The sequence below is a fragment of the Colius striatus genome, chromosome 1, assembly GCF_028858725.1.
Source record: "Colius striatus isolate bColStr4 chromosome 1, bColStr4.1.hap1, whole genome shotgun sequence".
Classification (NCBI taxonomy): Eukaryota; Metazoa; Chordata; class Aves; order Coliiformes; family Coliidae; genus Colius; species Colius striatus.
In genome coordinates this window covers 194,514,021-194,541,205 of record NC_084759.1, presented here as the reverse complement: position 1 = coordinate 194,541,205, position 27,185 = coordinate 194,514,021, and the positions used below count along the sequence as shown (strand labels likewise).

The window sequence follows — 27,185 nt, the reverse complement described above, 5'->3', positions numbered from 1 at the left end:
CTAAACTAGAAAGTTCAGAGACATTATGTGACAGCTGTCAACAAGTGTTGCCAAACAATGGGTTTACAAATGGTCAATGACCATCACACATCATCAGCGAGCTGTTCGCAAGATGCCAGTGTCAGAACCTACCTTGTAGGTAGCTTTACATGATCATTCTTCCAGTACTAAAATTCTTTTGAAGTATGTGTGGAAACATCTCAGAAACAGACCCCATACTTAAGGGGGGCGGGTAAGCACAAAACAATTTCAACAAACTGATGTAAACAAAAAACAATCCACCAACCAATCACCAACACCCAAAACCTCACCGAACAGAAATTAGTTTCAAGTTTATGTAACAGGCAAGCTGAACTGAAAACAAGCTGTAATGGCCTAAACCCAAAAACCATGTTATCCCCAAGTGAGTGCTAAGTGATCCCAAGGTAAACATTCTCCCTTGTTTTAAGTGTTTTTGAGGGGCTTTTTTTGCAAGTAATAAACAGAGCAGCGAAAAACATGCCTTTGTCACTGCACTGCCCTAACAACTAGCAGCTGAAATCACTTTATAATTTGATAAATCAAATTACTTACTGGGCATGGTACAGCATAAAACTATATTCACAACAAGGGACTCAAGATCAGAAGGTTCAGACACAGAAGTTTAGTCTTGCAATGAAATACACAATTTCTAGGTAATATCAATTTCACAGGAGTTAAGTTAGCTAGTCTCTAATACTATGCTGTAGCAGACTCTTCAGCTTGGAAACCTCAGCCCAAGTAATTCACAAGAGTCCTTAAAAAAAGTTAATTACTGGGGGTGCATAGAATCACACATTCTGATGCTAGTTAAGAGGTCTGGATAGGAAAGGTACAGATGTTGGAAAGGAGAACAAGCAATTAAAACACTTGCCTCTGAGCCTCTTGAGATTTGTGACAGCAGCTACATACCTCAAGGACTTCTGAAGTGGAGGCAGGCATGCTAGTTATCTCTCTAGCTTCTATTTTCTCACCTTGTAGTGGGAAGATGTGCCCTGAGGTCACTCATTTCTTACTTAGCCCAAACAAGGAAGTGAGCTCTAGGATGTCTTAACTTAATCCAGTTAACAGCCTCAAAGACTCCCTTCATCCTAAATTAGACTTGGCATAATCTACGAGCACAATTTCACTTTTAGCTAACCAAGTTCCACTGCCAAAAGGCACATAATCCTCATGAAAAATCTGTCCTTTTGTTAGGCTAAATTCTATGTAAAATAAGTGTGGGCCTCTACAACAGGACTGCTTCACCTGGCTGACAATATTCACTACTTTGTTAACATCTTCCTCCTGTCACAAGTGTCTTTACATTTAGTGGGCATGGAAAGAACAGTAACACACATACAACCAACTACCTCAACCTTTAGATAAAGTCCTGAAAATAGTTCACTGAAGGTGCCAAGGTACTTGGGTAAAACACCATCACCTGACAAAAATCACCTAGTGCTCACATTCTGGGGTACTTTAATGGTGTCATTATAGCACCAGTCTCACTGTGTGGGGAATAAAAACAAAAAAAAATGCTTTATGACAGTGATTAGTTCCACACTACAGGCTTAGAAACCCCAATTCAAATAGACAGAACAGACATTTTTTTTGTCCCCTCTCCTGACTGCACAGGGATACACAAATAGAGAACATCCAAGAGTCTATCAGTATTTCAAACCCTTAATAACACTTTGACTTACCTTTTTAAGGTTGTTTCACTCTAAACATGAAAATTCATTGCTATACTGATGGATATCATAAAGAAATCAAACATTTCAAGATAAGAGATTAGTTGGAATATAGGAAACATGGAACTATAGCACTGAATGTTGCAGCAAGGTGAGGCAAGGGGAAGCATGGGATACCTGTGAACTCCTAAAATCAAGCTCAGATTTTTGTAGGGACTAGTCACTCAGATCTGGGACTTCATGCATGGCAAGGAAAAGATGCAAATATATTCACCAGTGTAAACTGCCAGCAGTAGAACTAGGAACAAACACAACAACCTATAAGTTTAAAGCAAGAAGCAATTTGTTATGACAAGAGAAAAATCACTCTTTTGTAGTTTAGCATATCTATAATTAGCAAAGAAAATCTTAAGAATCTTGACTGAAGATCGGCATCTATACATTGTTGCTGAACCTCCAGCTTTTAAATTATGTCATTATTACTAGTTAAAATGTACTTAAAAGATGGTTATGTATTTCTATCTGTGTAAGACTACCTCAAAAACTGTTAAGTTCTGTTTCTGCAGAACAAGAAGGAAGACTAACTGATCTCCCCTCTCAATCTCTCCCATTCCGTGCCTTTGATTATACCCTCTTGAGAACTTTTACCGATTAACAATCAGTTTAATTTGACGCCTGCTGGGATGGCTTTTTTTCATCCATAGAATCATTTTGGTTGGAAAAGACCTTTAAGCTAATCAAGTCCAACCACTAATGTACCACTGCCCAGCTCATCACTAAAATCAAGTTCGTCAGCACTTCACCTATGCATCTTTGAAATATTTCCAGGGATGGGGCCTCCAAGTCCCTGGGCAGCCTGTTCCAGTGTCTAACAACTATCTCAGTGAAAAAGTTCTCCCTAATCTCCAATCTCAACCTTCCCTGGCACAACTTGATCATTTCAAGTATTTCACAGATACAGCTATGAAAAAAACCAAACAAAACCCCACACCACACTTCTAAGGTTACAAAACTACTAATCAGGCCTCTTAAAGAAGTGGTGACACCTCAAGCCTGGTATGTTTAAGAGGCATTTGGACAGCATCCCTTAACCAATAGGCTTTAACTTTTGGTCAGCTCTGAAGCATTCTGGCAGTTGGACTAGATGATCCTTGTAGGTTCCTTCCAGTTTATTCTATTCTAGTCATCAGTAAACAGCACTCGAAAGAGCAAAGCCAGGGTCTCAAAAGCAGTGGTGCTTTTAAGATAGAAACAACAATTAAAACAAACAAGCAAACAAAACCTGACAAACCAAAACACAAATAATGTAATATACAGAATTAAAAACTTCTAGATTTTAATAGCTAGAACATGATACTGTCAAATCATGAGACATTCACATAAACATATCCCAAAAGGTTTGCACTCAAAACCACCTGTGAAAATGTTTTAGTCAACTTGGTATACACCTACATAAAGTACTCAAAACCTTCTGAGACATTTTCAAAGCGAAGAACATTTATCATTCTCTGTGTTTGTTTTCACACTATCAGCATGAAATCTTCAGAAGGAAAAAAAGCTCTTCCTCACAGAATAAAAATAATTCTTTTTCTGGTATCTACCATAGCCTTCCTTCTAGATTGAAATGAAATTTTCTGTTCAGCTTGAAATACAGATATTTTATTAACACAGACTGTGTTACTTTTGATCACCGACTACTAGGGTTATGCTGTTTACATCTGTCAACATACTGAAGTTGATTAGTCCATGCTTTCCAAAAATCATTGCAAGGTGCAAGCAATTTGGAACCAAATAAATATTTACTAGCAGCCTCACATCTTTGAACATGATTCTCTTCCACAGAACTTTCTGGATATCTGTATGTCAAAAAAGATAGAACTGAAGCCATTTTTAATTCTGATACACCTGGAAACCAAGAGAGTAACAATCACTGAAAGAACAAAAAGCTGTACAACAAAAAAAAAAATCCCTGTAAGAACTACAATGGGAAATAGCAGAAACCCATGAACCACTACTTGCAACAGGGAAAAGAAAGAAAAATCAAGAAAGAGAAGTGTCTATTGTTGGGAGACAAAATATGAATCCTTTCTTCAAAAAACTACTTGAACTACTGATGTCACTGGAGAGGAAAAAAAGAAATAAAATCACAGAATCATAGCCTGTTTCTGACAGAAGTAAAAAAGATCCCAGAAAGTAAAAGATTCCTAATGGGATGTTTTCAAAAGATTACTAGAATTAAAAGACTTCAAAAACTTTAAAAAAAAATTACATACTCTTGTTACTAAGATGATTAAAACTTAGCTCTCTAAATGCAGTTCAAATGAGATGAAAGATTAACATGACTGCAAAATCTGATGTTGTTGTGAGTCCTTCTCAAATTCACACAAGCTTCTGCTACTACATATACAAGACAAACTCTGTAAAGGACTCCAATTTTTATACCGGCAACAATGATATATTTTGGGAAAATTATTTTTAGGTATTTGGTCCCAAGTATTTCATAGAGAAAACTATAGTTCTATTATAATGTTAAACTGAATACTGAAATATTAGAAAAACGTTAAACTCATAATTATTTGTTCAGCATCCAAATGTGGATACATGATGCAGTTGAGCAACTAAAGAGCTTCACAGATGCATAGAGTCCAACTCCTTACTTTCTCTTCCTCTGCTTCAGGCACATAGTCCTACACGAGCCCTGGTACTGACTGACACTCATCTGGTTGCACAGAAAACTGACTTAATGGCTCAGCAGAAAACTATTCACTTTGCTGATACATTAGTGAACAGAAATAGTTCACAGCATTGTCAGACAGGAACCAGAGCACAGAGACTACAAAGAGCAAGCAATGAGAAGCAGCAGAACCCATCCCTCACCAGCAGCAGCAAAACAAACACCTGATCTGCTCAAGTACACTGCCCACCACACCTTCAGTTGTCCACTGAATAAGCCTCAATTTTGGAAGGTGAAACTCGCACACGCACCCCCCCATACTACCTTAACACAAAAGATATAGCAAATGTTAATAGAAAACTCCCTAACCCAAAAGCTTGAACTTTTAAAATTAACATTAAAATTATACAATTTACCTTTTTACATTCTAGTACATTTAACAGATCAGACTACAATTTCTTCCCTCTGTCCTTTTTTTACAGTGTGTGGGTGGTGCTGTACAGTGCTTATTCCCAGTACTGCTTTGACACTAACATATGCCCAACTTTAGAATATTTGCATTCAATTATTTTGGCATACAATTGAAGTTTTTCTCAGGAATACAAACATGAAATGGAAAACTTATTTCTAGAAACGGTATTTCTCATTAAAGCTTCAACAGAATTTCACAGAACCAAGGAAGCAGCACATGTCTAGCCTAAGGCATCTGCTTTGATGAATTTCAAAGACTCACTCTGAAAGAGGTGTTTCAAGCTGCTCAGAAGTTGCAAAGGCTTCAGTATTCAATAGTAAAAATAACTAGTTTGCTGAAATACTGGGATTGCTATCAGCAATACCCAATAAAATACTTTCATCTTACTCTTCCACTCTCTGCAGAGAGAAGCAGAGACATATCATTCACTCACTCCTCTGCTGCATATATCAAAATACTTAAAGCAAAATGTACTGCTTCTTCCAAACCCAATAATGCTGCTTTGACAATTGGCTAACAGACATTGAAAACAGAACAGCTGCTTCAGTATCTCTCTAGGGCTGTAACCAAGTTGCCTCACAGCAAACAGAAAATTAGGTGAAAACATAAGCAAGTGATACAAAAGGCTAAAGAAATATCTTAACACTTTAAGACTGAGATATCCAAACTAGCTTTGTTTTAAACACTTATTTGGCAGCAGGAATGTAGGGCTTGATGCAAGCTAACGTAGTTCACCTCTCACTTACTATTGAAGCATTCACTCACAACCCAAAACCTTCAAGACAGGCGTTTCATAGAATCTTCACCAGCAATCACAATAAAAGTGTGTACATACATATGTATACATGCAACTGCTGGCATCTAATGTCAGCCAGACATTAAAACTGAAGAACAGGAGTGCGAAGAAAATCTCCCAGCATCCATAGATGTTAACAGGAACATTCCTCTTGATGTTACAAAGCAGACTGAGCTCAAATTTCACTGAAGTGTGAAGGACCAAAGAACAGCAAAACTGTTATTTTCTTTCTGCTGTTATTTGGCTAGCAATACCTGCACAAGGATGGTGTTATAAAACCTGCACTGTATTTTTTAAGAAATTAGAACAGAAATCTGTGCTCATCCTGTTCACATAGGCACACTCAGCAATAACAAAACTGCTTCTATACAACCTTTAACCATCTCCTAGGCAAGTCAGACCTTGCATACCACAAATACTTCTGACAACACATACATCTACATGATAGGTAGATATTTCAAGGTAACTCAGTAAATGTATTTCTTGTGGTGCTACGCTAACCCTGTCACTCACAGCACTGGACCTGTGACTAAGGACTGATATTCAGAACTGGTCAGATTTTATGCAAATAACCATTGCTGTTATTACTAGATGATACATACTTGTAATTTAAACTGATGTTAGACAGCCTGAACTCTAATAACTAGATTCCCTGCTTGAGTTTTTATAAGAAGAAAACTCAGAAGTTAACTGAAGCTGATTTTTTGGGTGTCTTTTGCCCATGAAATCATTTGATCTGAAATTTTATTTAAGGAGAAGTCACAAAGCTTTTACTTCATTCAGTTGTTTCCACCAGGGCAGTGTTTCTCAGCTTCGAGGTCACAGCTCCAAAAATAATTGGGGAGGGGGCTGGAAACTCCAAAAGTTAAAAAAAAAAAAAAAAAAAACAAAACCAAACCAACACCCACACATTAACAACGCTAAATTGTTCTTTTCACACAGTTTTCTAGCTGACAGTTAATAGTAGAAAGAGATAAACATTTTAAACTCCAACCAGTCATTAAAATCACCTTTCACTTCCTCACTTAAGGCAAGTCCAGACACCAAAATTTGTAACAGAACTGTGAAGCACCTGTGGAGGGCAGAGGCACAGAGGAAAAAGATGAGTGCAGAGACCGTATCCCTAAGTTTTTCCAACACAAGGACTGCAACACAGCATCTTACTCCTTGTTCTGTGGTACACAAAGTCACAGTACTATCAACAAGCTGCCTGTAAACTACTTGTTCTGCAGCAAGAGATCAGCCTGGCTACTTCTGTCATCAGCTGAAAAACATTATTAAAGTCTTTGGCTTGATCCTGTACCAGCTATCTCCTACCACATCACTATGAGACTTTCTGCCCAGTTCTCTCCAGTAAGGAGAAGGGTAAGGAGAAACCTCCAGTCAATGACCTTCACTGTCTTACCACAGTCCCACAAGGACAGGCATACAACTTCTACAAGCATTTTCCACCTTGCTATGGAAAAGCTTTGAAGCCAGTAGAGTAACCCACACAGAAACAGATCTCTTTTCAGAACTGCCCATCACAATATTTTAATTAATCTATGGCATCATAATTAGAACTAAAACCCATTTCACATATAGAAGACCACCACAGGGTAAAAGGAAAATATTTTGCCTGTATGCAGCCTAGCAACTTACCAAAGACATTTACTAGCAATACACTGCAGGTAGAAACACTGTTCTCAAAGGAAGAGTTCCTATAAACATGACAACATTAACACTTCAGAGAGAATTGCACTTTTAATTCCTTGTCTTTGAAATTAATTAAAAACTGCAATTATTTCCACAGTCTTCATCATAAAAAGAAGTTCCAAATACTAGATGCTACACACAGCCTATCTTAATTTCTAAGCCACAGCCTTCAGATCAATATTTCAAGTTTTCCTTCTCCAGTGTGGGCAGCATTTATCATTGCTTGCAACTGTATGGCAACCCAAGGTTAGTCAGATGAATGGCTTACATCTCTAAGCTTCCTAATGTAAGTGAATTCTTCCACACTCAGCTCAAAGCACTAAAATCAACCTTATGCACCAACTCTCTCTCAAAAGGCATCAGTCTCTCAAGTACCCATCTCTTCTATAAACAGCCACCTTTTATGTTGGGACAGCCAGCTTAACTGTCTGAAGTCAGGCTATTACTTCTACTCCCTTAATGAAAGCAAGTCACCAACAGAAGGGAGAAAAAAATAAGGAAAAAAATCCAAAAATTAACAACATTCCCAACATAAGAAAAGCATTCATCAAATGGTCAGGGCAACATTTTACAAGAAGATACAGATCTAATGGCTAGAAGGAAGAAATAAGCTTCAGAGATGAGGACTGTAGTCTCCTAACACACCAAAAAAAACCAATCACAAAAATCCAAAGAAAGTCAAGCAGACTAGTTCCAAATCTTTGTTTCTAGGCCCATACAGCAAATTATGAGTTGGGAATAAAAGAGCTCGGAGCTTTTGTTCTACAGGAAGAAGGTATCATCTCTAAGGATACACTGTTTAAGAGCTCATTTCCCAACCTGTACTGGTACTTGGGGTTATTCTTTCCCAGATGCAAGATTCTACACTTGTCCTTGCTTAATTTCATTAGATTTCTCCTTGTCCAACTCTCCAGCCTGTCCAGGTCTCATTGAATGGCAGCACAGCCTTCTGGTGTATCAGCCACTTCCCTCAGTTTAGTATCATCAACAAGTTTGCTGACAGTGCCCTCTGTTCCCTCACCATCCAGTCTCACCACTGGGTATCACTTATTAGATCTGTGTAACAAGACTCGCTGTCTTTGCCTCTTCCACCTCATGTGAACAGCAACAGATACAAAACACCTGGTTAAAAAAAGGCTGGTATGCAAACAAAACCCAAAGAACCTCACAGCAGAGGCAGTTAAGTGTTGCCCACTATCTCAACCACCAACTTCCTTTCATGCATAGCAAAGACAAGCCACATTTGCTCTTTACACGGGAAGTCACAAGCTCATACATTCCTCATGGTCTAAGCTGATACCTTGAGATCTGATCAACATAGGTTTAAAGCTGTCACAGTTGCTAATACCATTACTGTGAGCTGTGCGTAGAGTATGACACATGATGTAGGAAATAAAGGGCTCCGTGCCTCAGACCTCCAATGAATATTTTTAAGACAATGTTTTGGTTTGGGCATTTCAGGTTTTTGTTTGTGAATTAAATCCTACAGCAGACAGATACCCTCACTATAAAAACCTGCTCTTGTTGACCTTACTTCAAGGAGTAGCATTGGAATAGGTCCCTTCCAAACTCAGTGTCATGGGTTTGTGAGGAGCTGCTTCCAGAGACCCCTCTGCAACCTGTGTCGAGAACGCAGTTGTACCCCTGCAACCCATGGAGGGCAATGGCAGGACTGAGAGCCACCAGCAGCTCTGGGTGAGTGCGCCCGGATGGGCAAGAGACTGTGTGAGGAGGCAGCCATGGCACAGGCCATGCTGGAGAGCCTGCCGGCCACAGAGCAAACCCACACAAGAGGCACAGAGGAGCTGTAGCCCTCAAGGTGAACACACATTGGAGCAGCCGGTGCAGGGCTGCTGGGTGTGTGAGGTACCCCACCATGGAGCAGGGAGGACCAGTAAGAAGCCCACCTGCCCTGAGGAGAGACAAATGGCAGGAGCCACCAGGAAAAGACTGACTTGAAACCCCCATTCCCTGCCTCCTTAAGCCATTCAGGGAGGGAGGTCAAGACACCAGAACATGCAAGAACATGATCTTAAGTCCCATTACAGTAAAATAAATTGAAATTAGCCAAAATTAAGATTGCATGCTGCACAGTTTTTTATTATTTGACAAAGCTCCTGAATTTTAACTCATTCATTATTCAACTGTGCATTTAATGTTAGATCTAAAGTGACATGCGTTTGTTTTTCTTCTCTACAATATCTAAAACAATAGCCTTCTACAGTAACTGCAAAGAAAATGTAGTTAACATCAATATTACTCCTTGAAGTACTATTTTTTCCTACTACTGATAAGACAACATTGTGGCAATAGTTCTATTATTAACCTCCAGTATCTAACACAGGTGACAAACTCTAAAATTTATAGTTAAGTTCTAATTTGCAACCCTCAGATCAACTGACGAGGCAAAATGGCATTTACGTTAAATGAAAATCAGAGTATTAAAACTCTATCCAATCCCAAAAATATTAAAGCATTAGAATGAAATGCCACTACATAGCTTGAACCTACCTTTCTGTAATAATTTGATCTCTCCATTTTCTTTCTTGATTTCATTCATGATTTTGTGCTTCTTCTTCTCCTTTTGCTTCTTTTCCCTTTCTTTAATTTTGTCTTTGATTTGAGCTGAAATGAAAATATTTTACAATTAAGTAGAACAGAAAAATGTCATATTCATGTTTCATATTACTCTTACCTAAGCTCTATTAAGAGGAAAAAAAGAGGAGTTACAAGGAAATCCCAGTAGTTTTAAAATGAAAAGCTAATATTTGTCCGTTGCACTATCCAACATAAGCTTATTTTATTCAGGTGAGTTTTGTTTCTATTACGTTAGAACTGTATGCAACAACTCAGCACATTAGCTGTATACAGTTAATTTTTGCTTACTCCTACCAACTTCTGCTCTTACTTTGCATCTCTGGTCAGCTCTTATTTCTTACATACACTATACATACATATTTATATATATATATATACACACAGAGAGAAATATATACATAGGTACATATATATGCATATATACACTAGAAACCTCACATAACTATCTCCACATAATCTAAACTTTAAGGCTTTTTCAAGAAGCTTTGAATGAAAATGTGATTTGTCAGCTTCAAAATGTTTAAGTTCACAGGCATTATGGCATTAATGGCAGCAAGACATACTTAATAGAAATATGGGCAACATACTATATTTACTCAGCAGATAGAATACCCTGCTGCTTCCCCACCATCAGCTACAGTTTACCTGAGTTTATTCATTATTCATTTACTTTCCTGTCAAGTCACTCCAGGCTATTAAATCCTTGTTCATACAAAAGCAGAGCCTTTAGGCATGCTTTCTACATGAAAAATACTAGACCCAGAGGAACTCATAACTTAAAGGAGAAATATTTTCAAGACACATTTAGATTTACTTGTGAGGCCACCCATTTCGAGAAGTCAGATTTTAGAAGGCTTAGATGAACTGCAGTCAGCACTTAGTGCCTAGTTTCTTGGACTGAAGCCAAGTACCTGCTCTAAGAGTTGACTGGGCTTTTTGACCTCCACAGGGAAAGAGGAAATCTCATTTCAAGCTTCTACATAACGTTATGCTTCAGAATGCTTTCTCAATGATATAGCTTAAAGACAATCTGATGTTTTATTTACGGTACTTGCATTATTAACCCCACATGGAAGCAAAGAAAAACCCAATTACTTTCCCTCAGGCATTCACACAGAATCGAAGCTGGTATCTTCACTAGAACAGAAGCAAGTAGCTTTGCTACTAACAAATCTGAAGTATTTCTCAGAACCAAAGCAAAGAAAGCCTTCAATTCTAGAAGACAATGTAGTGTCCCACAGCCAAACTACTTATGAAACATGTTAACAGTTAAACAAAAAGTGCAAAGGACTGATAGTGATCCACATAAATGAATGCTGTAATAGCAACTCCACAGCATTCACATTCTTCCTTTTAGGAGTCTGGTATGCCTACAGAACTTGAAGCCTAGCAGTTGTTACAATGAAGAACACCTTTTGAGAAGACTCTAAGAAAAAAAATAAAACCCAGAAGAGACAGCAATTGAGGTATGTCTATTGTCTGTCTACAGATGAAAATAAGCCTTGGGGACAGAATAGAACCTACGCTGGTATAAAATAAGGAACAAGGTAGCTGTGCTTCAAATTTTCTGGAGGACTTAGTTCCAAGCAATTGAAAGAATCACATCCAAGAATGGCCTTCTAATAGTTCATTGAGGAGGAATGACAAAGCAGATTCATCTTCACAGCAGACTGCAGAACCCAAACAAGCAACACCAGCCTGTACTTTCTAGAATAGGTTAAGCAGACATGAATTTTCCTCTCCAGCCTGGTTCTCCCCCAAAAGAAATCCAGAAATCATCAATTCCCTGCAACTCAGAACTATGAAGTAGGAAATAAATTACACAACAGGAATTTAAGTAACACTGACAGGCAGTAGCACTAGGGTTGATTTGTAACCTGCATTGAATGTCCAACTCAGCCAGGATTATAATTATCATGGGAAGACCTAGATTTTATCTTAACATTTGCATAATGTAAGGAAGCACACTTGACTTGCGCCATCACTTATGAATCAAAGGAAGACTGAAGAGCATATACAAATGCTAAGCCTTGTTGAAAGATGCCAGGAAAGACTGAAAGAAGCCTTTATTGCAGGCTCACGGATAGCATCACAGGCCAATGAATCTTCCAGTTTTGTCAGAAGCAACACATAAGTATGGACAGAGAACAAGCTGAAGCCTTTTAAAGGGCTTCCAGTTTATTTTCACATCTAGAAAGCAATTAGCAGAGTCAATGGTGAAATGTTCCAGACAAAAGAAACAATGGAAGTGTCCTGCTAACTTCTCCAGCAACAGTCACAAGGGAATCATACTTGAGAGGATTACAAATACAACTGAAATGCAGCTGAGGTTTGAAATAAATTAACTAACCTAAACAATTCAGTGATTCTACTTCCCTTTTAGAAATCACAGTACTGTTACAAAAGGCAAAGAACAGTTAAGAATCCCAATTTAAATGCACAAATCACCAGGTTTTCTCCCTCAAAGGCCACAGACCAGATAAGGAATGATAAGGTAGCATTCTCCTTAAAAAGAAAAAAAAAGTTTTGTATTTCAATATTTTTATGATTATAAAATCTACATTAAAATGAGAGACATTCCATGGATTAACACCTGGTCTTGGCAGTTCAAATGTTTTCAGTTTGTAAGTAAAAATAAGTATGTTCTACTCTGGCCATCAGAACTCTAACAAAATTGTACAGATCATTTCTTCAGCAACAGACACTCCATTTCACAGCTTTTAACAGGTTGCAGAGATTAAAAAATAATGCAATTTATTTTGAGTTCACCACAAAATCTACTGGAACTTAGTTACACTGCAGAGTCAATAAGTTTAGAAGTGCCTGATAGTCATCACAGTCAGTAAATATTTTGCCTAAGGCACAGATATCTAACATGGGTGGACATGTGCAATTCTCCAAGTACAGTCTCCATATTAGCTGCTGCTACCACATAATGCTGCTCAGTGAAGCTGATGCAGCTCACTATAGGCTAGAGCCCTTTTGACTTTCCAAAATGCCAGAAGCATCAATCTCCTCTAGCCATACACAAGAAGTCCAAACCTCACTTTCTCAACCAAGAACCTGAAAATTCTTCACAAAAATCCTGCTTTAAAATGAATGCCTCCAACATTAAACAATTTACAACCTACATTTTGTAAAATAAACAGACAGTGAGACTGGTAAGGGAAAAAAACCAGATTTTTTTTTTCCTGTTGCATAAATTACTAAATGCTCTTGTGCAGTTTTTTTGAGGTTTACCAGTAGCTGCTACAACTGATCAAAAACATTAGGTCTTTATTTGTACAGCAACAGCAACTCAAAGTAGTAAAAAACACAGAGATGTTGGTACTAGTCTTTCCACATCCACAGAACACTCTGCAATCAGCTTTCATCAAAATTACTCTTACATTAAAAACAAAAAGTCTTGAGTTACTGAGGAACCAGAACAAAATTAGTCCCCAGTGACATAACATAACCTACGGAGTCTGTGACCAGGACAAGAGAACATGAAGTACCTCCATGTGTCACAACATTGCAGTCGCCAGTGAACTAGTTTCAGTTTTCATAATGACAAAAAAGTGACGCTTCAGAAAAGCAATTAACAAATTTATGTTTCATATGCTAAGAAGAAGATAATTTTAGTTCAATGTGACTGAAATAGAGAAAACAAGTTTTAATTAAAACATATTCATTCTAAAAAGAAAGCAACATATAGAGGTGTTCCAGTGATTTGAAGTTGAAGCCTGACATGCCTAGTCCATAAATGATCACATGACCGTCTTTCTGCAAACAAAGGCACAAGTTAGTCACAAGAACATCTTACAAAATAGCTGTGGGCCACTAGTGGAACTTTTTTAACAAGTGTGTGGCTATTTTATTTTGGAGTGTGTTTGTTTGGTCATTGGTTTGGGGTTTGTTTGGAATTGGGGTGTTTAAAAAGGTCCTAGCCTATTCACTCTCTTTCAGCAAAGTTTTTTTTGTGACAGATAATCAAAACATTACTTAGATACTGAATGGGACGAATTATCTAACATTTCATCTGTTTTGGGTTTTTTGTTTTGCGAATTGTAATTTTTTTTAATTATTGGAAGGAAACAGATATAACAGGATTTTTTTCCCTATGTATCTGCTCTACTTTGAAAGGGAAGAAAATACCAAATCCTACAAGTTCATATCCTAATTCTTCCAACAGAAAAAAGTCAGTCATGACATTAACCACACCTGAAGGTGACAAAAAGACTACTTAATAGTCAGAAAAGACAGTAACAAAAAAAGCAATGAAACAAATCTCTCAGTTCCTCTACTAAAGATTTAAATTAATAGTTCCTGTTTAATCAGCATATCGCTCATACCAAAATCCTTAATCTTAAAATCACCCAGAACCCTAAGCAATGCACTAGCTCTCAACTCAGCCCCAACACAGCTGGATGACTGATGTCTCTGTTTCTACTCACAGTGCCAACAGCTGCTCCTCCTCAGCCCAGTTTACTGCTGCTACAATTGCTTCCTTGTGACACTGGACACCCCAGGTCAACAGTCCTCAAAATATTATCTTATTGTTCATTTGATGAATTTTAGGGACTAGCTTCAAAGAGCAAACAACATATGCAGGTGCCTCCACATGAACCCGTATCTTCCACTGTTTTTAACAACTATGTTAGGGATAATTACGACTAAAACAGTAATTATTACATACATATCAACATTACTGTGGCATAGTAATACTTAAGAGTCTACTCACACGATTGCTCACTGTACTACATGCTCTACACCGAGATTTCCTATTCCTTTAGGAACACTAAAGCTAAAAGCCAGAAGTTTTAAGTAATTTGTATCCTTCAGTAAAGATGGAAGAACCCTGTATCTTTTCACCTATGTTTTTCCCCCTACCAAAATGCATTTTTGCTTTGCATGCTTTTGACAGAGAAATACACTGCTCAAGAAATAACTGGTCACAGACTCTGAGTTTGTAAATACAAATGAGTACAGTAAAAAAAAAAAAAATACAATAAAAAAGAAATTCTAAGCACAGTAGGAATCGGGCTCTACTGCCTGAAGAAAAAAAAGCCTCTATAACAGCAGTTATTTTTTACTCTTGTGGTGGGTTGACTCTGACTGGACACCAAGTGCCCACAAAAGCTGCTCTATCACTCCCCTCCTGAGACGGACAGGGGAGAGGAAAATCACAGAATCACAGAATGTGACCTTCCTCATAAGGAAGATGTTCCAGTCTCCTGATCATCTTGGTGGCCCTGTGTCGGACTCTCTCCAGAAATTCTCTGTCCCTCTTGAGCTGAGGAGCCCAGAAACAGACACAGGACTCCAGATGAGGCCTCACCAGGACAGAATAGAGGGGGAGTAGAACCTGCCTTGACCTGCTAGTCACACTCTTCTTGATGCAGCCCAGGATGCCATTGGCCTTCTTGGCCACGAGGGCACATTGCTGACTCATGGTCAGTTTATTATCAACCAGCACTCCCAGGTTTCTCTCAACAAAGCTGCTCTCCAGCAAGTCAATCCCCAGCCTGTACTGGTGCATGGGGTTGTTCCTTCCCAGATGCAGGACTCTGCACTTGTCCTTGTTGAACCTCATGAGGTTCCTCTCTGCCCAACTCTCAAGGTGGTTGAGATCCCGCTCAATGGCAGTACAGCCTTCTGGGGAATCAGCCAGTCCTCCCAGTTCGGTGTCATCAGCCAACTTGCTGAGGGTACACTCTGTCCCCTCATCCAGATGAAGATATTGAACAAGACTGGCCCCAGAACCAATCCCTGTGGAACTCCACTGGCCACAGGCCTCCAATTTGATTCTATGCCATTGATCATCACCTTCTGGGCTCTGTCATTCAGCCAGCTCTCGATCCACCTCACTGTCCACTCATTCAATCCACACTACCTGAGCTTTCCAAGGAAGATGTTATGGGGGACAGTGTCAAAAGTCTTGCTGAAGTCAAGGTAGACAACATCCGCTGCTCTCCCCTCATGTGAACTAAAGGCTTGTGGGTCAAGATAAGAAGAGGGAGATATCATTCACCAATTACCATCATGGGCAAAACACTAAGTTTGGGGAAATTTGCTTAATTTATTATCAGAGTAGGATAAAGAGAAACAAAGTAAAAACCTAAAACATTTTCCTCCCATGCTTCCCTTCTTCCAAGGCTTAAGTTCACTCATGACTTGTATATCTCCTCTCCCCTAAGCAGTGCAGAGGGGATAGGCTTGCGGTCAGTTCATCAAACATTGTCTCTGCTGCTCCTTCCTCCTCCGGGAGTGAACTTCTTAGACTCTTCCCCTGCTCCAGTGTGGAGAAAGTCCTCCACAAATTTCTCTAATGCAAGTCCTTCCCGCAAGCTACAGCTCTTCACAAACTGCTCTAGCATGTGTCCCTTCTATGAGCTGCAGTCCCTTCAGAACAAGACTTCTCCAGCATAGACTCCTCTATCCCTAGGTCCTGCCAGCAACCTGCACCAGTATGGACTTCTTACAAGGTCATAGCCTTCTTCAGACACTCCCCTCACCCCAACATAGGGTCCTCCATGGTCTACATCTGCTCATGATCCTCCATGGCTGCAGAGGCAGAGCCTGCCTCACTAGAGCCTGCTTCACTAGAGGCTGTAGGAGAATCTCTGCTCTGGGCCTGGAACAATCCCTCACTTCTTCATTGACCTTGGTGTCTGCAGAACTGTTGCTTTCACATACTCTCACTTCTTTTTCCAGCTGCAGGATTTCCCCTTCCTCTCCCCTCTTAAATATCTTATCCCAGAGGCACTACCATGTCACTGTCGACCTTGGCCAGCAGCAGGTTCAACTTGGAGCCTGCTGGCATTGACTCTAAGATACTGGGGAAGCTTCTGGCAGCTTCTCACAGAAGCCACCCCCGTAGCCCCTCCCCACTACCAAAACCTTGCCAGGCACACACAGAACAACTCTACTAAATAAGCCAATGTCACAAGTGTACTACTTAGTCCTGCAGAACTCTTATTTCTGCCAAACAGGGCTATTTAGAATACAAATACCCAAGGAATTAAGAGACCTCAAGATATCTCATTCAAGTTCACAACAAGAGCATCACCACAAAGTCTGTAGTCTTTGGTTATAATGTCACAGAAACAGTATACCCATGAACGAAATCCAGCAACAGCAGTATATTCTTTTTAAAGTGCTATACACAGACAGGAACAACTCCATTACAAAGAAGTGTTAAATGGCATCTAAAGAATGCTTTCCTTTTACAGTGAGTCCACATGATAAACTGAATTAATTCAGAGTGATACGCGTACTTCCTTCTCAAGTCACAGAACCATTTCAGTTGGAAAAGATCTTTTAGATCATTGAGTCCAACCATTAACCTCACACTACCAAGCCCATCACTAAACTAAACCATATCCATCAGCACCTCATCTCTGGGGACAGTGACCCCAGCACCTCCCTGGGCAGCCCCTTCAAATGCTTAAACACCCTCTCGGTGAAAAAGTTATTCCTTGTGTCCTATGTAAACATCCCTAGTATAACTTGAGCCCATTTCTTCTTATCATTAATTACTGGAGAGAGATTGACCCCAACCTCAGTACAACCCCTTTTCAGCTAGTTGTAGAGAGTAATCATATCGCCTCTCAGCCTCCTCTAGGCTAAACATCCCAGGTCCCTCGGCCACTCCTCATCAGACTTATGCTCCAGATCCTTCACTAGCTATGTTGCCTATCTCTGGACACACTGCAGCACATCAATATCCTTGTAGTGAGGGGCTCAAAACTGAACACACTGTTTGACATGCGGCCTCACTAGTACCAAGTTACAGGGGGGTGGGGGAAACCACAAACAACCAAAAGGCTTCTACTTTTTTCTGGATGTTGGGTTAAGTGAATAGAAGAAATTCAATACATACCACATTTGTTTCAGATCTCAAAAATAAAATTATCATATCTTTGCTTCTATTGCAAGCTTTCTACAGACAAAAAAGTAAATCAAGCGTGCGGAGGAGTCAAGTGGGAAATGCCCCATAGCAGATTACATGCACGGAGGTTGTTGCCACAGTGCTGAATTTGCACCTTGAAGTTGCTGCAGGAGCTCGAGCAAGTCCATTTCAGCACTCAAACAAGTGAGCTTTACAACCTTGTCAGATGCCAAAAGCTGCAGCTGCTTTGCATCAGTTTTCCAGATGGTAACCCATATTAGTAGTCAGTCGCAGATTACGTTCAAAGTATTCTGCTTCTCTCTCCTCCTTTTGATTTAAGGGCTGTCACTACACATCAGGCAAAATATTTACAAACTTCTGCTAACGGACACCATCAATACGGTTACCACCAACAGTATTGTAACTGAAGGGAGGGAGGAGGAGGACAAGAGTACAAGAACATCAGTCATCGTTCCTTCAATCAGTACTCTCCTCCCTTTGTACAAATACCCATAAAAATAACACCTTAGGAAGCTGTGTTTATTTGGGTACACAGATACATTTAACAGCACTATGTGAATAACAATTCTGATATCAAAACCATAAAAGGTACAATGAAGGACAAGCTTCCTGACAAAATGGATGTGAAAAAACCCACACAGTATTTCTGAGACACTCCCCTCACCCAAAATCACAACAGCTTTCTCAATAACTAGGAATATTTAGCTAATATCTTTCAGTAATTAAAGTTTAAAACCCAAGATATGACTAAAGAAATTCCTTTACCAGCTGACATCATTTCCCCAAGCCCTCCCATGAATGGAAAGGAAGACAAGTCCCTTTCAGAATTAAAATACTTCCAAGAAATTAATGCTTACAATTTCTCTCATCTTTGCACGTGTAAATGAGAACTGCCACATGCAGAACTGAACGAGCAAAGTTTAAGCTCAAGCACTGGGGAGTTGCATCAGAAATCAGTAGTGGAGAACATGACAGCTGCAAACAAGGCCTCCAGAAGAGGTTTCAGATCTGATGATTCAGCCTTACAGATCTTGTTTCAACTAAGAAAAATTCTTATTCCACAACCAGAATAAGTTTCTGCTGTGTACATTACACACGCAGTTGAATTCTGGCGCACATGAGGGGTTTTGTTTGTTTCTGAGCTCAGTAAGTGAAAGATTTTGTTCTGACTAGCAAAGCTTCATGGTTATTTCGAAGAAATGAAACGGGGTCAGGGTGCCTCAGGAGAAAGATACACTGCTCCAAATTCATGTCAATTTTGGATGCTTATGTTATCAGCTCTCAAAACTACACTGCATATAAACTCAAACATCCAAAGAAATTTTTTGAGAAGTACCTCTTCCCCTTGTATAACACACGTAAAACCCTTAACACTTCCTAGATATTGCTGACTACAGTGTGAGATCTAAAATCAAAACATATTAAAGAATTCAGAAGGGAGTTGATCAAAAAGCCTCACAAGCATCAGAACGACTGCTGAATTTAAGGAGTTTGGCAGAGGAGATAAGGGAAAGCAAGTCAAGCCACACAGTACAACATAAAAGCAAAGGAACTAGAAAGAAATGGAAGAAGGAAATGTTTAGCAGAACTAAAAAAAAAAAAGACCATTTAAGTAGCAAGATGTATGATATCCTAATCCTTAAGGAAGAGGGAAGAAAAAGATTCAAAACTTTCTCCAACCTGCTTTGGTGAGTCAGAGTATAAAACAAGCACCCCACCAGATGCAAACCTAACTTAACAAGCCTTAAGGCTGAAATTTCTTGAAAGGATAAAACCCAGAAGTGTCATACAACCCAAAGCAACAAAGATAACAGAAAAAATCACTGGTAAGTATCCACCTGAAGTTTCATCTGAGATGTAATCTATCCTTCAAAGACAGCAGGAGAAAGAAAGGAGAAGAACAAAAGAGGTTAAAAAAGAGGACTAGAAGCAAAACCAAGAGCTGCAGTACCACATTCAGCTCTCTTGCTCACACGGGGAATTCCCACATGCAAGTTAAAAATACCAGTCTCATTTTGCAACGGCTTGCACACTAAGGTAATCTTATCAGGAAATGGATCGGTGAAGAAAAAAATGGAGGGAAAAGGAAACTGCACACAGAAATAGAAAAACAGAAAAGATGGTTCATACATCTGGATCACACCTTACAGCATGTCTATGGACCAAAACAAAAAACTCTGGGCAGGCATCATCTAAATAAGTGCGAAGTGGCTGAGCCACATTTTACACTGTTAACAAAACAATTTCAGCTACCGACTGTTATAGCAGAGTATGTATCAGTGAAATGACTAACTGAATCAGTACAGTTCAACTGGAATAGAAGTCACTTGAATCAGATTCACACCATTTTTTAAACAATAGTTACACAATTTTTAATTCCACTATCAGAATGTACTTGAGTGAAATTTAAGCTTAAACAGCCTGAACCTCACATCTGCAGGATAAATCACGCATATGGCAAAATATTTGTCCAGGTTCTCTGTGTGCTAAGTCTTCATTTCAGAAGAGTTCGCTGAACTCCTTTCATTCAGTTGAAACACAAGCTGTAAGCTCTGGTCATGACTCTGCAAATTAAAGGTCTTTCCAACGAATTACAAGACCAGAGAAATCTGTAAATGAAGAACTGTTCAAGGATGAAAACACAAAATTTTTTAAGAGCTTTAAACACAACATCCATCTTGACTATTACAAAGTTTACCATCTCCCCCTCACTTAGGAAAGAAAGATGCCTTAAAATTATGCGCCATTACCTAGGAATCACTATTGCCAGCAAAGGAAAAACAACAGTCCTTATAATCAGCTTTTTGGAAAGGCAGGTGAAAAATCTGCATGCATTTCCTCCTCAGTTTCCATACCCACTATAATCATCATACAACGATGGACTCAAAGTCCAGACCTCACGTTCATTTGTCCTGCATCACCACACACACCGATTACCTGCGTTATCTTGTCTACACCACAGTCCTAGCAGCCCCACAAGACAAATTTTGCCATTTTTCCCCCTAGCTTCATTCCTCATTTTCTCCAGTACTAAGTTTTGTGCAGGTCTTCTCTCTCTCTCTCTCTCACCAGGGTAAAGCTGCTTCTCCCAACATCTCAACTGTTCTATGTAACAGAATATGCACCCAGCTCACTGATTAGAACCATGACTCCTCCCAATTCATAGACAACAGCACCCTTGTCAGTACAAAGTTATTTGGGAATTCCCCTCCATTCCATGTACCCACATACGATGCAATTCCATTTGGGTTGCAAGGAGGAAGATGTAGTTTTTCCATTTTCAGAGTCTCAAAACGATCAAGAGAATCTCATCCATTCCATCCATTGCTTTTGATAATATTGCCTCTTTTAGAGACTTCTGCACCTTTAGTCTCCTCATCTACACAATTTTCTTTCTGGAAGGTGCAACATGGATATGTTTACCAGTTCTGAATGCTATGAAAGAAAAAAAAACAATACTGTCAATTCCATGTTGCTGCTCATTTTTCCATAGCATCACAAGCAAAAAAAGGTTGTCTAACTGCAGCCTTTAGGAAAGGGAGATTGCACTTGTCTGTATCTGGTTGATTTTTAGAAAATATTATCAGCTGCACATCTGAGTTTCTGTGAACTCATCTCACTACAACTAAAGGGGCATATTTTACTCCTACTTTGCCCCTTTATATTCTGTATGTGCAATTCTCTTGGGGTTTATTATATAAAACCCTCTTAAATTTACGCTGATGTCATATCTGTAGGCCACCTACACTTTCCCCTCTCCTTCCAGCCTACCCTTCCTTTAACCTTTGTCTTTTCTGCAGCACCTATGTCTATGTCTTCTGCCTCAAAACAAAATCAGAATATCATCTCCTTCTCATCCAGCTTTTGCATGCTATTTCCTCCCTCTTCCATGTCAATATCTAAAATTCATTCATTACACATTCACTGATGCAACCAGAATCCCTGCAGTATTTCTAGTCTATACCAAAGTCCCAGTAATTCCAAAGCATAAATGCTGCCTATGCCACCCTCTCTCCCTAATATATCATTCTGAGTTTTCCCCTGTACTTAGGATTCTGCATGTCTTTGTCCATGTCCTCCCTCCCCCCATCATCCTTCTCTCTCTGCACGATGACTGCATTTCTCCGTTCCTCTCTGAAAAGTAAATTATTCACAGGATTAACAGCACAAACCTGTTCTTTAATCTACAGTCAAACACTGAACAACTGTAAAAAGGCTGGCTGCTCTCAGCAGAAGACTCAGAGCATCCCTCCCTTTCTTATTACCTTCTCTGCAAAAATATACAGTTTAATGAATTTATATAGGAAACTACATTAGAACATTTTAGCTACAGAAACCACTTACTACAAACTTAAATCTGGATGCCAAAGAGGCATCATTTGCCTTGGCAAACATTATTTGTTGCCTGTATGTAGGTTTTCAAGAAATAAATGAAAAGTAAACAGATCTCGTCTGAGCAGACAGCAACTAAAAAAATCAAACGTCTGTGCCTGTCAGTATACAAATCTTGGAAAATATCCTTTCCAGATAGAAGGTGAAGCATCTCCTATTTCATGTTGAATTACTGCTTTCAGGAAGGGTCAATTAACAATTATACAGTTGACGCTATCAGAGTCATAATTTTGCCTGCCAATATGCAAAAAAACCACTTCATGCTGTAAGTGTAATTCTGTTCCCAGATTTATTAATTTGATTGTGTAATACTAGTAGGACACTACGGCAATCTGAGTTAATATAGTTACGATTTCCACAGCTTTTCTAGAAGGATATTGGCTGAGTTTCTTAGCAGTTACCCTTGAAGACAAGGCTTCATCGTCATCAAACACCTACCAAATTGCATTTCTGAAGACTTCTCCCAAGTCATCTTTAGGAGAAAAATATGAAAAACAGCAACTAAAGGAAAACACTTAAAAGCACCGATGTGACGTACTTGAAGCCCACTTGTACAACAGCAATTGGTTTCCCAAGAATAAGAGGTGCAACATGCTGACCAAAAAGAACAACTCTTTTAAAAAAGATACTCAAATTGAGTGAATTACTGATTAAGACACTAGAGGAAAAGTAAGGCAGCACAACAATGTAATCAATACACAAAAAAGCATATTGATATTAATAATTACTCACTACAAGCTTAGCTCATTCTAAGTATAGACCACAATCAAAGTAACTTAAGCCTACATAACAGCTATAATTAACCCTTCTTTTAAAAGAAAGGAAACTTGATGAAAACTAGGTAATAAAATGAATCTTTCAAGTTCTTTGTATTTCAAAGTAAATGTAAAAGCATCAACATCTGGTTTAAGGTCACAAGACTGGAAAAGCATATATTCTTATACTGTCTTCATGCATTCATATATTGTCTTTTACTTCCTAAGCATTTACTGCAGATCACAGTCACCAAGAAACCAAGCAAGAATCTAGCCTAATATCTTGTCTTACCTGGTATGGCCATTTTTTGCCCAGTCCCATTAATAAACTAACTCAGCACTCCTCCCCTGCTCCAGAAGGCCCCAGGCATTTCTTGAAAGATTTTAGCCTTGTGACCTTCAGGAAATAAAGCAAACCTGAAGCAGTGACTAAATGAGATTTCAAAAGCCTGACTATCTAAATTTTAACTGCATGCTCTCTAACACTCAATGACTTAGCTTGCAAATATTAACAGCCTAATGAACGAGATCGTTTGGGATTTAATTTTAAAACTGGGGATTTTTTGTAACATGTGATCTTCTCCATTCCATCCTCCCTCAACAGCGGCAGAAATTCAGTTCTGTTCACACATTTTTAGTAAATTACTAGGCACCCTTATTTCCCTAATAGGTAAGAAAACCTAAGGCCTCTGGCAGCTTCTAGCTGACGCCATCGCTAATTCCACACCCCCTTTTTTGACAGGATTGACGGCAGCCTAAGTCGCCACTGCCTTCTCCACAAACTTCCACTACGCCAGCGGTGTCCTCGCAGGGTCTAGCGGGCAGCCCCGCAGCCCAGCCACCCCCCGCTCTGCCGCGGACGGGGGAGAGGCAGCTCGGGCGCCCGCGAAGCGCCGGGGCCAGCGTGCTGAGGCGGGGCGCGGGCAGGCAGCCATTCTAACGGCTCGACCCCGGGCTTTACAAGCATTTCCTGCTCCCTCACGGCAGCTACACCAACTCCGAGCACCTTCACGTACAGTACCATACCCACCCTGTCCGGCCCCGGCTCGCTGCTCCTTCCCGATCTCCTCCAGCCCTCACCACCACTCCTCTCCCGCCCCTCAGCCTCCCTCAGGCAGCGGGCGAGCCCCCTCGGGCTGTGCGAGGCCACACCGCCCACCCCTCACCTTTTGGCAATAGCAGCTTCACCTCTCCGTTCTCCTCCCGGCCCACTGCGCTCAGGCTCCCGCCGCCATCTCCCACCGCCGCGACCACGGGCAGGGCCCCGTGTTTCTTCCTCTCCTTGTCTCTCTTCTCCTTGGGCCTTTTGGGCTTGGCGCTCCCGGCGCCGGCCGCCCCGCCGCTGCCGCAGCCCCCCGCCTCGACGGGCAGAGTCAGGCGGTGCCGGTGGTGGCGGTGCTGGTGCTGCTGGTGCGAAGAGGAGGGAGAGGCGGACGACGGCAGCAAAACGGCGGGCGACAGCAGCTTCCGGGGCAGTGGAGAAGGAAAAGCGAAGCCCCCCGCGCTCCCAGAGGGACCAGAAGAGAGTGCGGGGAAGCCCCACGCCGCGGGGTTGCTGTAGCTCGGCACAACCGCTGGCAGCGGCAGCGACTGCTTGCCGCTCCCGCCGTTGCCACCACCACCGCCCCCTTCGCCGTTGACGCGCTTCGTGCCCTTCAGACTCCTCTCATCAGCTCCCTTCATCTTCTTGGCGGCTGGCTGGGACCCGCGCGAAACCTTCGCGTCCGAGACCGGCCTGGCGCCGAACGGCTCCTGCTCGGGCGACGCCACGCCACGAACAGGACTCGGCGGTTCCGCCATTTTAGGCTCCTGCTTCTATTTACTCTCGGCTCGCCTCAACCGACAGAACCGGGAGGGGTGGGGGGGAGCCCCCGCCTCGCCCAATGGGTAGGAGCAGTGCTGGAGAGACAGCGAGATCGGCCAATCGCAGGGCGGCGAGGGGGCGGGTTCTCAGCGGATTGGGGGCGGCGGGCTCGGCCGAGTACGCAGTGGGCGAGCGGGGGTGAGGGGCGGCTGGGCCGCGGTCAGGGGCGGGTACAACTGCAGCCGCGAGGGGCGCGGAGCGGGCTGGGGGCTGGCGCTTGGCTTGGTGCGGAGCCCGACGCGGGCCTCGGCCCCAGCCCCAGCGGGTGTGGCGGCCAGCGAGGCGAGCAGCCGCCCCGAGCGCTGACGGGTGGGGCCGAGACGGGCCGCGGCAGCCGCAGGGAGAGACTCGGGCCTGAGGGGCTGCGCCCTGGGGAGCCGCTTCTTCGGGATGCGGGTGGTCGGGCCGTGGCGCGTTACGACAGGTCCGGCAGGCCATGGCGAGCCGGGCGCGGTTTTTATCGTGATTCCTAGGGTTTGGGGGTTTCCCCGCTGGCACCAGGCACTGCTCGCTGCCGGGACGGGGGGGGGATCCCGGTGGCCTCGCGGCCACCACCCGCCCCGTGGGCTGTTTTCTGAGGAAGGCTGGGTTTTTGTAGACGCAAGGACACTTCGGAATACCGCCTTGCCCAGGGCAGTAACCCATGAGGTGATGTAGCCAGCAGCACTCGGGATAAGCCACCTGGCCCACAGCAGCCAGGCTGCACCCACGTTGTCCACACGTGTCCAGGTGATCAGAGGGAGTCTGTTGTAAGGGCTGGAAGCTCTTGAGGGCCTAATGGGAGGAAGGAAGATGGGGCAAAGGTTGGCTGCCATGTGAGATGCCATCCCACTGGAGTAGTTGGGTGTCAGGAAGGTCACTGCCACCCGACTGCTGTGCTTTGGTAAAGAGATTGCACTGCTGCTTCCTCCAGAGCAAAAGGCAGCATGGCGTATAATGTGGAGGTTATTGTCGTAAATAGGACACCCCCAAGCCATGCCTTTGGCACCTAGAGATGCCATAGCTGCTTGTTCAGGTGCAGGCTTGAGCTTTCCCGAGACTTAGTGTAAGAGGGAAGGGGTCATAGAAATAAACAGAAGGTGAGCCCTTCTTTCCTGTAGTGTTTATGTGGCCAGTCTCCTCCTCAGGGTCACACTGAAATCCAGGTACAAATCTACCTACATGTATATGTGGGCTGGTAGAACTAGAATAGGCCTATGAGTACCAAGGTCATCTTCAGCTCCCTCAGAAATGTATTACTCATGTCAGTAGGTGAGGAAAAACTTCGGATTTTCATACCCTGGAGTGTGAAATTTTCGGTACTTCGTGGCACTGTCTCAACTTCTCAGGCTTTACAACCCATTTCACCTTAGTTCTGTGCTGGTATTGGTTAGGTTCGTTCAATAAACTTAAGTGGCAACCATGTTTTAAACCCTCACTTTGGGGGGCTTTGGAAAACAGCGTTTCCTGAGGGCTTTGGTCTTTAAGTAGAGTCAATGCTAGGATGTGTTTTCAGTCCAAGAAACGTGACCACAACCGCAGTGAAATGCCAAAGTTGCCTGGCAATACAGCAGCACTTTCCTCCACAGAGCAGGCTGAGCAAGATTTATCAGGCTAATTATCTGAGAAAGCTATATAAATAGCTGAATATCTTCAAGGGGGCACTTAGACTGATGTAGTTAATATTTAAGGCAAATCTTCATTTTTCTGAATTTCATATTGCATGTGGTGAATGTCTTAAAAGCATTGAGTCATAATGCAACATATTAATGTGAAAATAGAGGATAAAACTGGTGGAAGGGGGGGTATTAGCCCAAAACAAGCTGTTAAAAACTGACAAGTAAACTAATAAGTGTACAGCAAACTTGAACAGACAGCTGACAATATGTTACTAACCTTCAGCCAAGCTGTTGTTTGGTGATTGAAGTAGCATATCGTGCTTGTAAGCAGAAGCCAAGTTTTTATTAGGGAATTCTTCAGAAAACTCAACCAGAGGAAGATGACAGAGCACCTACTAGGTGTAATTGTTGCCTCTTGGAAAGCAGTATGACTAATGTCTGGATGTTTTCTGCTGCTGTCTCATACCCATCTGTCAGCAAAGAAAATTATAAAGTGCTTGAAATTCAGAAGCCAGCTGCGTGCTTCAGATCCCCGAGTCGTGCTGCTGTGTGGTGGCCAGCCTGGAGGCATGCCGGGGGGATTGGTGGTAGCCCTGTCACTCATTGTGTCACAGTTCACATGGGTCACAGAATGGCAAGGGTTGAAAGGGAACTTTAGAGATCATCTAGTCCAACCTCTGTGCTAAAGCAGGCCCACCTAGATCAGGTCACACAGGAACGCATCCAGGCAGGTTTTGAAGACCTCCAGAGAAAGAG

General features: G+C 41.6%; 1 protein-coding gene across 2 annotated transcripts in view; it reads right to left on the bottom strand.

Moving 5' to 3' along the window:
- Positions 1-24,794, bottom strand: part of RSBN1L (round spermatid basic protein 1 like) — a 50,098-nt gene extending 25,304 nt beyond the window's left edge. For both annotated transcript variants that reach the window (XM_062019503.1, XM_062019512.1), the window contains exons 1-2: positions 24,134-24,794; positions 9,840-9,953 (exon numbers count right to left, since the gene is read on the bottom strand). In XM_062019503.1, coding sequence (XP_061875487.1) covers positions 9,840-9,953; positions 24,134-24,767 — 748 coding nt within the window. In that variant the 5' untranslated portion in view covers positions 24,768-24,794. The remainder of the gene's footprint in view (positions 1-9,839; positions 9,954-24,133) is intronic.
- Between the last annotated feature and the right edge of the window lie 2,391 nt (positions 24,795-27,185).